Consider the following 14,124-nt stretch of genomic DNA (forward strand, 5'->3'; position numbering starts at 1 on the left):
CAACTGAGTCCCGGGTCGACCCACCAAGTCGGACCGGGTTTAATAACCAAAGTAATACCATGCTAGCAACCCACTACCAAAATGATTGATCGTCAAGAGGGATTGGTTTTGGAAATATAGGAGAAGTGAAGGAAGGATGTTGGTTTTCTGTATTTGGTAAGAAGAAAAGGAACTTCTTAAATTTTACCTCTGATACACTATGGCTAGCTCAAGCAAAATGCTTGCACGAGATAAATTTTTTGTTCAATGTGCACTTAGCATTCATTTCAACAAATGAAACTAGATCAAGTTGAAATACAAACCTTGTTATTGGTCATATTAATTTTGACTCAAAAGCTTAACATATACAAAATGATAGTCACGAAATCATGATAATTGTTATGAAAATTAATTGAGTTGTTGTTGAGTCCGGTGTGTAAATAAAGAACTAGTTAAAAAAAGGGGTATTAGATTGTGAAATGAAAAATAAAAAATCAAAATGGCCCAGATATTATACTATATAGTATCACGTATAATATTTCACAAGTTGGTAGAAGCCAAGATGCGAGCATTGAACTTCTAAAAATGCCCATCTAGGACAGCATGCAAGAGTTGTATATATACAAAGGCTCCAAAAAGAGGCACACACTTTCCAAGCTAGAAAGGGAATTATAATTGCTTGGTCCAGAGCAACACCTTATCCATGGAAAAAGAGACAAATGTAATTGATTGCTTTATTTTCCAAGGAAGGCCAAATCCTGAATTTACCACTCCATCGCCATGGACCGACCTCTACACTCATGCCATCATTGATTGCCTATGCTTTCTTGTGTGTGTGTGTGTGTGTGATTGCCCAGATTGTGTACGGTTTGCAATTATGGGATTGAGACTTTGATCGTGGATTTGCATGGTCCTCGCCCTCGTCCTGCCTCGATGTGCCAAAAAAATAACTTCAAATTGTAAGAGAAAGCGTTGATAGAAATGGTCCAGATATTCTCTAACTCATAGTGATTTTTGGCTTTCACGTCCTCCCATGTTGCCCCCTCTACCCCTTCGCTTCTTTCATTTTTCAAGAGTTTTTTAAAAAAAATTAATTTTTTTATTTTTAAATTTTTAAATCATTTTAATAATATAATATCAAAAATAATAAAAATATTATATATTTCTAGAAAAAAAAAACAGTTTAAAAAACAATCCATATCACATTTTCAAACACCCTCTTAGTTTTTAAAAGTTTTGGAAATGATTGCTAGTATTTATTTTTTTGTTTAAAACAAGAAATCAAATATAAATAATATAAATTTTATTTTAAAAAATTTATAAAATTAGTTAAGATATATATAAACTGACCCGAATATTCATGTTACCTTAAAAAAAAAAGTATCAAACCATTTTCAACGTTAGAACAGAAACCCAACAAATGCCCTAGGTTTTGATGTTTTGTACTTTTTGTTATAATTGAACTCGATAGAAAATGCAAACATTACAAAAGATAGGAAATGCCATTTTATAGGCAGTGAGAGATTTTGGAACATTGGAGATTCTATCTTATTAAGGGGATGTAGGGAGGTGCAATTTGTTTTTTGTTTTTTTTGGTTATATTAAAAATTAATTTTTTAATATTTTTAGATTGTTTTGATATATGATATTAAATATAATTATTTTGATATTTAAAAAAAAACAAATTAAAAATTAATTATTATCAAACCGGCAAACACCTTAGGCCTTGCCAACTAAAAAGGTAGACCTGACGTGCGAGGACTTGAACAGGAATATCCTACAACATGTTACCGGAAAAGGAGAGATTTTGGAATGCCGCAATGCAACTGAATTTTAAGGTAAGTTAGGAATATCATGAAAGAGAGAATAAGAACAAGCATGGAGAAAGGGGCGAGAGATCCAAACCTCTACTAGGTCACCATCGCTGAGATCACAACAGATATATAATCCATCAGCTCTTTTTCTTCTTTTTTTCAAGGTTGGCTTGCAACAGAAAATTAACTAAAAAACCAAAGCTGCATAACAACATATGAGGCTGTATATTTACACCTGTTTAACAAGTTAAACAACCTTTGTTTTATGTATAAAATCACAATAGTTTGCTAGGAGGATATAAGACATGATACAGACATCAAATGGTAGAAGCTATGCAGGCAGACAGGCAGTTTTATGCCGCCATTTTTAAGGTGGGAAATTTTGTTGGAGTTGAATGAATCATTTCTATGATCACCACCTTCACCTTCTTTCTTCTTTCTGTGTTCAGAGCTCAATGGAAAATCGACAAGACTTGTTTACCTACTGCTTGCTTAGCTCAGGCCCTTCTTTTATGCTCATCTCTACCATTTCAACTGCACTAAAACCTCCATCTTCGGTGCCGGTTGTGGATTGTGAGTCAAGGCCAGACCCTGCTTGAATTTCTTTAAACGTTGCCATTACTTGAATCATTGTAGGTCGTCTCCATGGCCGATCATCTAGACAAGCACAAGCTACCTTCAAATGTTGTAGGAGCTCCATCTCAAGGTTTGGATCCTCTTTTAAGAGCACTGGATCAAAAACATCGCTTATTGACAATTTGGCATGCTGCTTCACCCACCCAACAAGATTATTGTCACCAAAATCAGATGAATCTGTTGGCCTTTTTCCTGTCAGCAACTCAAGCAAGACTACACCGAAACTGTAAACATCCCCTTTGATGGAGCACCTAAAGCTTTGGTAGTATTCGGGCGGGACATAACCAGGTGTGCCTGCTAATGTGCTAACACTCAAATGAGTGTCCATTGTACTCATAAGCCTCGCCATTCCAAAATCGGAAACTCTGGCCTCCAAGTTCTCATCAAGCAAGACATTGCTAGATTTCATGTCCCTGTGAATGATAAGTGGGATGCAACTATGGTGAAGAAAAGTTAATCCTCTGGCAGCACCGATGGCAATCTTTCTTCTTGCGGCCCAGTTCAGTTTGATCCCAGTTTTCTTTTGGTTATGTAGAACATCTTCTAAACTACCATATTTCATGTACTCATACACCAAGATTCGCTCTTCTCCTACCTTGCAGTAACCAAGGAGTGGAACAAGGTTCCGGTGCTTGATTTTGCCAATGGTCTCCATTTCAGCAGTGAATTCTCTATCTCCTTGTCCACTGATATGTATCAGTTTCTTGATGGCTACAATGCTTCCATCTTTCAGTTCTGCTTTGTACACATCACCAAAACCTCCAGAGCCTATAAGGCTATCATTGTGGAAGCCATTTGTTGCTTCAAGAAGATCTGGAAAAGTGAGATTCCGCAGGGGCTTTGACTCAAATGTGGCGATACTGATGCTTAATGCTTCACGACCAGTCAGCTTCCAGGCAGTATTTGCGGTGCCAGAGTGTGAGCGGCTGTCTATATAGACATCAAGGGCTGAATCTTTCTTTTTCTTCCTCTTCTTCATTTCCACAACAACAATAAGCAAACCAAAGATGCAGAAAAGCGAGAACAACAATCCCATTGCCACACTCCCTGCCAGAGATGCCAGTCTCCTATGAGACTTCTGATGCTCCATATGCGAGCTTGATCCTGAAGCTGACCCACAGGGAGGAAGAGGTATCCCACAGAGGCCCGAGTTGTTGACGAAACTATGATTTAAAAATGTTACAAACTGACCCCCTTCAGGAATCATTCCAGTGAGGTGATTGTTGGACATATCAATCTCCGAAAGCAATGAAAGGCCAGTCATCGACTGAGGAATTATCCCTTCAAGCCTATTGTTGGAGAGGTCAAGAATGTCAAGACCAGTCAACTTTCCAATCTCTTGTGGAATGTTTCCAGAGAAATTATTATGACCCAAGATCAAGACATAGAGGTATGACATACTCCCAATCGCTGCTGGAATACTGCCGGACAACATATTGTAAGAAAGATCAAGGAAGATCATCGATCCATTATCATTAAATGTGGGCTGGGTGTATTCTCCATATACTCTGGAAAAGTTGCAGGGGTGGCTGCTGGAGATTCTGCTGAGCTGCTCCCATCTTATTCCGGCAAACTCAAGCAAATTTCCCTCCCCGTGACACTGTTCGCTTTTTTCATTCTTCAGATACACGTACCTCTTTCCTCTGATAAAATTGACAGCAATGCTGCCAGACTGTTTGAACAGCTCGGGTGGGATTGTTCCATTGAGGAAATTGGAATTAAGATCCAACCAAATCAAGCTACTACAGTCTCCAAGCTCTGGTGGGATTCTACCATAGAAGGAGTTGTTGCTCAGCTTGAGAATTGCCAGACTCCCAAGCTTGCCAATCGATGCTGGAATCTCACCACTTAACCGATTGTTAGACAATGAGATCCAGTTAAGGTTGGTGCAGTTGCTTATACCTGAAGGTATCACTCCTGTCAACTCATTGAAGTCCAGAATCAGAATCTCCAATGCTTCTATGTTCATTAACTCAGGTGGGATTTCTCCATGGAGCTGATTAAACCAAAGGTTCAAGTCACGAAGCTCATAGAGCGATCCCAAGCTCGAAGGGATGGTTCCAGTGAGGTAATTGAAGCTCAAATGGAGTGCCGTGAGTTGAGAGCAGTTACTGAGGGTAGCAGGAACAGACCCAGTAAACCTATTGTTTTGAAGATACAGCTCCTTCAAGTTGTTACTTGGACCTTGACACAAACCAGCAGGGATTGACCCAGATAAATTATTAGAACTCAGATCTAAAGATTCCAAACTAGCGTGCTGTGAGAAAGAATCAGGCAAGCCACCAGTAAAAGCATTATATGCCAAATCGAGCCTCCTCAGACTTGTCATTTTCAATAAAGTATCAACAGGCAATTCACCAGTGAAGTTGTTGGTAGAAATATCAAGAGTTTCCAATGAAGTGCAAGAACCAAGACTACTAGGGACAGAACCATTTAGTTTATTAAAGGAAAGATCAAGCATAACAAGACCTGGACAAGCATCCACGAGATGCAAAGGAATCTCCCCTTCAAAAAGGTTCCCACCAAGTGAAAGAGACTGCAAACTCGCGGTTGGAAGCACTGGAATTGGACCTGAAAACTTGTTGCTTGAAACATTCAAGAAGTTGAGCTTAACACAAGCACCAATTGCATGACCAAGATCACCATAAAACTTATTGGCAGAGATATCAAGATGCTCCAGAGCTAAACATTTACCAAACGAGGGAAAACTCGAAGAGAAATTGTTTGCAGAGACATCAAGATACTGGAGATTCTTGCAACTTGAAAAATCAATATCTCCGCTCACTTTATTTCCCTTCAAAGCAAAGTGCTTCAACTCATTGCAGCCTTCAGATAAAATAAAAGGCACCGCGTTTGAGCCTACAATCTTATTGAAAGAAAGATCAAGAAACTCAAAGCTGAGCCCTCTTAGCCCACTTGATTTCTCTTCATGCACTGAAGACTCAATGGAGTTGCCAGAAAGGTCCAGGGATTTCAAGGCTGGACAAGAACGTAAAGTGGCTATATCAGAGACAGAACCTGAGAGGCTACTCTGAGATAGATCTAAGTAGCTCAAAACGGAGCTGCACTTAGATCCAGGAGGGAAAGAAATAGAGCCAGAAATGTTGGCTGATTTCAAAGAAAGGCTCTCTAAGTTCTCAAGAGTCAAAAGAAATGTAGCCACAGAGTGAAAATCACAAGATAAAGAAATGTTAGCGAGGCCAATAGAGGTGACTCTGTTAGTGGTTTCATGGCATTTAACTCCAGTGAAGGTACAAGGGTTTTGGTTGGGAAGCCAGTTTTGAAGGATAGATGGGTTAGAGAGGGTGGTCTTGAAGTTGATAAGGTTTTGGGTGTCTTCGTTTGTTGAGCTAAGGAAAGGTGGTGGTGAGGCTTGTAGAGAGAGAAAGGTGAGAGAGAGAATCAAAGCAAAGAAGTGGGCTTTCATTTTTGTCGATGGGTTCATGAGAGAGAAAGAAAAAGGTTGAGTCTTTAGGGTTTGAGAGCAGCCATTAGAGAGGTAGAGAGCTTCAAGTTCTGGTTTTTTTTTTTTGTGTAGAGAGAGAGCGAGCTTGGTTCTACTTCGAGGGTGAAGGAAGGAAGGAAGGAAGCTGAGAGACTCAAAAGACCTGGTACTGACGGTAAGAAGGGTATTTATCAAGTGGGGAGTGGACACAGCTGTTGCTCACATGCCATGTGCCTCTCTGCGTGCTCTCTCTCCCTCTCCCTCTCTACAAAGCCATAACCCAATTCTTTATCTTTGTTTATCGTCTCTAACCAAACCCCATTTCTCTGTCTACTCGAGTCTGTAAATTATCTCTTTGTCTCTATGGGTGTTTCGCTTTTCAGGGTTCATGAATAATTGTTTAATCTACTCTCAACTCCCTTTTTTCTCATCAAAAAGGAAACAAAACAAATCAAAAATTAATTAGCCAACTTCAAGGTGATAAGAGCAGTGTTTATTTTTCTTTCTCTTCGCTCTTGGTTTAAACACAACTAGCAGTCTTGTTCAAGTGAATTATTTGAGAGAGAAAAGCTTGGAATTGGAACTCGCTAGTCGCAACCTATCTAGTTTTAACTGTGATTGTTTGAAAAACATTTCACAGCGTAGAAAAAAAAATCCTCTGATTACTGTTGAGGTTCTCTCTCTAGGGCCCTCTCGTCGTCCCTCTAGCTTCTTCCTCCTCCTCCTCCTCCTTTTTATTGCCAGTGTACGTGTGATCAACGATCGAACCATCACTGTCAAGTAATGGAATGGAGGAAGATTCCATCTCCTTAATTTATTTATTATTATCAGCCCCTTTTGCTCACGAGGATTAATCGATGTGGTTTTGGCATTTATACAGGGAGGAGGGAGTTCTCCTTTCTTTTTCTTTTTTTTTCTTTTTTTTATTGTTTCTTTTTCTTGAAGCAAGCAAGAGCAGCAGCAGCCCTTTTGTTACATTGGGAAAGTTAAAAGGGTGGAGTTGTAGACTACAGTAATTACCAGTATTAATTATTAATTAGAAGGAGCGAGGGCCACGTGCTAGCCCTAATGTCTCCTACACATTTTCATCGCACGTGCGGCTCTAAATTTTTCCCTACAAAAAGTTCGAGTGGAAATCACTTCATTGACCTGGATGGGTTATGATCCAGTAATGGAAAGGCATTTATACACACTCGTGCCTGTTGTTTCTTGGGGTTCCCGCTTTAAATGTCAAATCTTGCGAGCTTGACATTAGGGCTCAGCAGTGACAGACACCATAAATGGCTTGAGCTGGCATTTTTTTTTTTTTTTTTTTTTGGCGTTGATCCACAGCTTGTGGTTCCCATCTCTTAGCACCATAAATTAATATTAGTATTATCGGGAGAATTAAGCTGATTGGTGGAGTTTGGATGGTTAGTTGATCAAATCAAGAGGTTAGAGGACTTGATTGCATAAGTCTGATTTATTCTCGTGCTGGATCGCAAATTAAGGAAAACCCTCCTCCATATGGGATGTGGATGATATGGGTAAAAAGGGTTTAATTTAAAGTAAGTTTTTCTAATTTGGCATGGAGCTCAACATTTGCTTAAACGGGAAGGTTATAAATGAAATTCCTTAAACAAAAAGGATTACAGGAAAAAAGAAAATAAAAAAAAAAGAAATGCTTGTCGAAACCACGTATCAATAATTTTTTTTTGGTTGCTGGGATCAACTGCATATTTCTTTCAAAAATAATTGAAGCGTAGCACGTATCAATAATTTTTTTTTAATATTTTTAATTTATTAAAAGACAAAATTAACCCTCATTTTATCTGGTAAGAATAAAAAAATAAATAATACAATAACAAAAATCTCGCATCCAGGACATAAAAAATTAAACTTCAAGGGCAAAGAGCTATTTTGATTGTGCATGTAAAAAGAATAAGATGAAAACACCCATCTTTGTAAGTCAAGGTATTTTTGTATATAAAGGTAAAATAATTATTTTATTATACTCTTTATAATTTAAAATGTAAATATACCCCCTCAATAACACCCAACAATGTATTAATTTTAAGAATATTTATGATAATATACTGAGCAATTTAAAAGACAAATACCCATCATGTCTTTTTCAGTCAATTTAAAAATACCAAAATACCCTCATTGCAAATAAAGCATTTTCAAACTCCAAAACATATGAATTGTAATAATCAACTTTAATTTCTTTTTAATTTTAAAATAATTTTGTTATATGTAGTGAAAAACAACTAGAAAGGAACAGATTATTATTTCTCTTTATTGACATGAGCGCACTTATAACTATAACAAATTGATTATAAATAAACCATAAGTTTACGACACGTGCGACTAATAAACTTCCGCCCGTTACCGGAAGATATTCTCCACGACACCGTAATGAGCACACAAAAATCAAAACAAAAAAAACAAACAAACAAACAAACGGCAACAGCTAAAGATATAAACGACATTGCAGAATTAAAATAACAAGAAGTGCAACATTGTCCTAAAGCATAATCAGTCCTGAAAATCTGGAACCTGCCTTTCAATGAAAGAGGGATCTTCTAGGGGCGGCCTCTTCTGGTAACAGGTTAAACCACTGAATTAACCTTTGAACGACAACTTCGTTTAATCAACCTCCTAGATACGACAACATTCTCTCCCTGATCATTAGTAGCTGTTAACTCACTGTCTGGAACCACCCCGGCTCCTAGTTTCCTCTTTGATTAATGAAACATGGAAGGCTGGATGGATTTAAGACCCTAAAGAGGTTCTTTCTGCAAGGATACTGAAATTTGTCTCAAAGGTTACAGCTTGAGGCAAACTTGGCCACCCCCACAAAAATTGCGCGCAGTTTTGCCCTTGTTAGCTTGTTGTTTCATCCAATTTCGAGTCTTCTACAAATTTTCCTTGAGCAATGCCACCATCTGAGTTTTCTCTTGCAACAATTCAGCAATACTGGCCACAGGTTGGGGTATCCCATACAGAGCTTGGTGAGGGGTCATCTCAATTTCTGAATGAAAATTGGTATTGTACCGAAATTCAGCCAAAGAAATCCATTTGCGCCACTGTTTATACCCCTGGAAAGTCATGCACCTCAAAAAAGTTGGCAAACTTCTATTCAACTTTTTTGTCTGCCCATCTGACTGGGTGATGTGTTGAACTAGAACGCGACTTAGTGCCCATTAGTCTCAAAAATTCTCTCCAAAACAAGGTAACGAGTAACCTATCGCTGTCAGTCACTTGCGAGGTGGAACACCATGCAATTTATAAACATGCTTGAAAAAAATTTGGCCATATTCAAAGCTGTAAAAGGATGACTCAGAGTAAGAAAATGGGTATATTATATGAACCTGTCAACCACCTCCTTCAATGAAGTCCATAGTGATGTCACTCCAAGAACGAGGAGGAGTGGGTAGAGGTTGCAGCAACCCGGGGTATGCTACAATCTCACTTTTGTTTCTGGCACATGGATCACATTCTTCCACCACTCTCTTTACACTATCTTTCAATTTAGGCCAACAAAAAAGAATTCTTCACTCTCTAGTAAGTGTTGTGAATCTCATATTGGATCCCCTACAATTTCTTGAGCCCTTTCTTTTGGATAGAAGTGTTGATGCGCTGCTCTAACATGTATTTCAAGCTCTCTTGATAATAAATTTCTTACTCTCCAAGTAGTACCTCCATTTCTGAACTGCTAGCAATATAGCCAACTCTTTCTCATAAATTGAGAGTGCCATGTGTTTTTGATATCCAGCTCATAAATCGATCTTGGAAAACCATTCATCACTGTATAACTCACAGAATCTCCAAGTGTTGGCCATGGGAATGTCTATATGGTCAAGGATTGACTGGTTTAGTGCCTTCTTCCAGTGGAATCCAGTGATCACACTCCCTGCTTGGTGGTAGCTGAGTAGGTTCAGCGAAGATTGCATCGAATTCCAGTGACAAATCATGCACCACAGGCTGAATCTCCTCAAGCTTCTGTTCCTGCCCATGGATAGCAAACAATTGAGCCACCAGTCCATAGACATCCTGGTACAGAGCCTTCTCTGCTTACTCTGCGAAAATCATTTTTAATTCAACCCCTGATTACCAATAATTCCCTTAAGAACTATTTCTTGCCCGTCCTTCTAGAAGGTCAGGCTCATCTTCAAGAAATCAGATAGAATTGGGTTGCATGCCTTCATCTAATCAGCCCCACGCACCATGTCATTGCCCCTTGACTGCAGAACTAGCGGGTTAGTAAAAAAAATATGTCATTCAGAATTTGGACATTTGGCTCTACACTGAATCACACTACCTTCAGCTACTATTACACTGAGAGGAACAGCGGTAGTGGTTTGTCATTTTTTTATTCACTTCCCCCGACAATGAGAATTGGAATTCTATTGACATCTACAAAACTGTGCGCGCTTCCACTGTCAATTAGGATGGCTAAAGGTAGTTTATTAGTTTCCCCTTCAATTAGAATAGTGTTGCAAGTGATGCTGCCAGGAATTGCATTCACTGATAACCCATACTCCTCCACGACCTACTCGTCAATCTCAATCAAACCATCCGCTAACTCTCCATTCTCAAACTCCTCTACCATGTCTTCCTAAGACTCAAGACTATTTAAATCCTTCCCTTTGCATTGATGACAGGAAAATATGGATACCGCACTTGAAACATTAGGGTTTCTGAGTGGAAAAATGAGGAAATGGTGGTTTGTTGCAAGTGCTATGATTATGGGTACTGGTTTGGGTTGTTGTGTGAGAGTTTCGATTGGGAGGTGGTGATAAAAGGATGGAGAACCTCGATGGGTAGATGGTGTGGTTAAAGCCCTGAAACCAAATGTTTTCCTTCCCCTCCAAGAACATAGCAGCTTACTCCTGTTCCTCTGGAATTTGGTAAATCTGTAAGCATTTGCGACATTTTCTAACCCTGAAACCACGAGGATTTTCCACATCAAACAAAGGCGGATCAATCTTGGGGTGTATTTAAAGCAAAAAGGATCTAGAAAACTCACCAGGTTCTTGTGGGGAAACGTGGTGTAGCGGTGAACCCCAATTGACAGGGCCAGAAGGATTGAATTTCAGGCCAATCTGTACTGTTTCCACCACATTTAACCCTTTTTAGCGCAGTAACAAACCAAGCTTCTGTTTCAGCTCAGCAAGTTTGGTCTCAGTCCCTCCAGTGTGTTTCTTGAGCCCCTCGTTGATTTGACCTAGCTAAAAGCTTCAACGCGAGAGAAACAAGACTCAAGTTGTTTAGCTTACTCTTATAGAGCTGCCGTTATCCACCATGGTTGTAGAGCGGCAGTGGCAGGACCGCCGCTTCGATACCACTTGTAGCGAAAAACAACGAAGACTAGCCATTTAGCTATTTAGAAAATAAAAGAAATACAGAGGGAGAGAGAAGTTAGTTGTTATTTTTATGCTGTTGACATTCTCTTCGTGTGAGTGCGCTTTTAATGGTAACAAATTGGTTTTGAATAAACCTGATTACCAATAAACTTCCACCATTTACAAGAAGCCACCCCATGTTAGCTTGAAGATTATTATTGTATTATATTATTATCGAAATAACTAAGTTTTGATTGTTCAATTATATTTTTAAATTTTTTTATTTTTTTTATTTTATATTAACATTTTATTGTTTTTTTATCGTGTTAATATATTAATATCAAAAATAATTTTTTAAAAAACTAAAAAATTATTATATTTAACACTTTAAAGAGTAATTTTTACTCCACTTTCAAATAGGCCATAGGCCATGTAACAACTAAAAATATAATGAATAAAGTGTTATTTTGTGACGAATTGCAATGAAGTCCATTCCTCTCTCGATGATCAACTTGTTTTTTCTAGTACAATAACATTATTTTTTAAAAGATTGACCACGAGTCTTCCTAACTATATTTTAAAGGATGAAATTTATCTTCTTAGTATAATAACACCACTCTTCAAGATATTAGTCGGGGGTCTCTCTAGTACAATAATACCACTCTTCAAAGGATAAACTTAAAGTCTCTCTAATGCAATATCACTACTCTACAATGGATTGGCAAGTGATTTTTCTAATGAAGTAGCACCACCCACGATAGCTTGGAATGGTCAACATCAACAAAACAACAGAATTTTCATCTCTTGATCAAGTATATACCACCAAGGCTAATTAGGATCCAAACCTAATTAAAAAACAAAATTTTTAAACTAAATAGGAAAGGTAAAAATATCATAAAGTAAAATATTTTCCATAAATAAGAATAAAAAAATTAAAAAAATATTTTCCCCTGAAATTCCTTCTGCATCAACTTCCTGGTTAATTTGTTCTAGCCTTTTGGATGGACAACAACTTTCTTAGGAAAATCCCAGTTGAGGAAATTTGAAAGAATTGAGGAAAGATCACTACAGCTCTGAGTTTTCCCATTGGCATATCAAACCCATTTCCATCAATTCCAAAATCTGTAGATGCTCGTGTTCATTAGAAAATGCAATCTGAGCAAAATATGTGATGGCTTTGAAGAACCGACAGTGTTTGAACATTGAACTCTTGATAGAAACATCGAGCCATCAGCCCATGTGAGGACAGTACAGGGAAAAAGACAAGAAAGCTTGGTGACCATGGCTGCCAATTGATAAGAAAGAGTAAATATTCAAGCCTAGTAGCTCATCGAGCATTAGCAATTACAAGTTATGGGACTTGGCAGAGGCGAAATCTCAACAGCTTTGCTTCTCTTAGTATCTTCTGTTTCTTGTGGAGATTATCACTGCCACAGATACCATCACATCAACCCAATCCCTGAAGGATCCAGAGAATTAACAATTTAATAAATTATAATTTCAATACCTTTTCTATAGAAGTTGTCAATGTGATCCTTATAGATGAAAAAAAGGATTTTCCATTTTTTACCCCTAAATAATACTTTCTCAATCATATTTAACCTCTCAAGCGATGGATTGTTTCCCCTTTCCCTTAAAAAACAATGCCATACATATGGCTTGTTTTGTTCAAAAAGTTTCAATTTGATCCCTTGATAGAAAATTTTATGCATTTTCATCCTTACAGAGATATTCCTTATAATGTATATTGTTGAAAAAATCCCTCCATTTGAGGTTATAAGAAAAATAGTCATTTTTTTCTTCTATTGATTCGCTGATAAGGGCATCTTTGAGTCAACTTAGACATTAATTTATACTAATTTTCTTCTTAGATGATCTTAAAAACACATATCTCACATTGATTTAGTTATTCAAAGATATTTAATAAATTTTCTTGAATATCATCACTAAAATTTAACTTGAAAAGTGGAAGAAAGAAGCTTGTCTGTAAACCTTTTAAAGTTATAAAAACTGGACCATATCAAGCAAGAAAGGTTTATTAAATAATCATTGAAAATAGATTTCTTCCACATAAAACTAAACATGCTATTTGAAACCATTTTATAGTAGAATTGAATTGAATTATGTACATAAATTGATATAAATTTATTTAGTAATTGAATTATTATGGTTTGAATGAGATTTTATATTAGAAGGCTCCATTAAAATGGGTCATTAGATTTAAGATGCTTTTCTAACTTTGCCCATATTTCCATTTAATTCTAACCCTAAATAAATATAGTTTTCTCAAGGAAAAAAAATATATGATTAAATGAAAGTCACATGGATTAAGCTCTAGGTAATCAAAACCATTCTAGCTCATCAAAATCATATCATTGTCAAATAAACATCTCAATCTAAAAGTTTAAGTTATTAGATGAGATCTCAAGATATAATTTATATTAATCTCTAACATACTCATTCAAGTGAAAGTCCTTTGAAGTTAAAACTTGCACAACCTCATATTACCTTGTGTTTTTTTTTATCAAATAGATAGGGATGAAAAGATTCGAACTTGTGCCGCTTAGTCATCAAGACTCTGATACCATGTCAAAGAATCCTCTTACCCTAAAAGCTTAAGCTGTTAGGTGAGGTCTTCATATATAATTTATATTATTCTTTAACACCTATCTTAATTTTTGCATATCTATATTTCTTTCTTTAACCTTCAACTTTCTCCTCATCACCTATCATAAAAAGGTTGTCTTATAAAATAAGTAGAGTTCATATTATAATTATATAAAAACATATTTGAATTTTAATAGGATGTGTTGATGTTGAGAGAGGACACAATATATACATGAGATGGTAATAGAGAAGGGTGGTTTTAGAATATAATTATCAATGATCAATTTTCAAGAAAATCACACTGGTTTTGAGGTGG

At 37.1% G+C, this 14,124-nt stretch overlaps 1 protein-coding gene and 1 long non-coding RNA gene across 2 annotated transcripts; both read right to left on the reverse strand.

Moving 5' to 3' along the window:
• Nucleotides 1–1,976: 1,976 nt before the first annotated feature.
• LOC133672928 (systemin receptor SR160-like) lies at nucleotides 1,977–6,710 on the reverse strand. The gene has a single exon (XM_062093503.1). The coding sequence runs from the start codon at nucleotides 5,872–5,874 to the stop codon at nucleotides 2,275–2,277; it is 3,600 nt and encodes a 1,199-aa protein (XP_061949487.1). The 5' UTR covers nucleotides 5,875–6,710; the 3' UTR covers nucleotides 1,977–2,274.
• A 1,414-nt stretch (nucleotides 6,711–8,124) lies between these two features.
• Nucleotides 8,125–11,362, reverse strand: LOC133672518 (uncharacterized). The gene is made up of 2 exons (XR_009834864.1): nucleotides 10,886–11,362; nucleotides 8,125–10,800 (listed from the first exon to the last, which is right to left on the reverse strand). It is a non-coding gene; the product is annotated as an uncharacterized LOC133672518 (long non-coding RNA).
• Between the last annotated feature and the right edge of the window lie 2,762 nt (nucleotides 11,363–14,124).

This window comes from Populus nigra, chromosome 14 (assembly GCF_951802175.1).
Source record: "Populus nigra chromosome 14, ddPopNigr1.1, whole genome shotgun sequence".
NCBI lineage: Eukaryota > Viridiplantae > Streptophyta > Magnoliopsida > Malpighiales > Salicaceae > Populus > Populus nigra.

Excerpts from the sequence above, each read along its gene's own strand:
- LOC133672928 (XM_062093503.1), bottom strand. The coding sequence starts at position 5,874 with ATGAACCCATCGACAAAAATGAAAGCCCACTTCTTTGCTTTGATTCTC.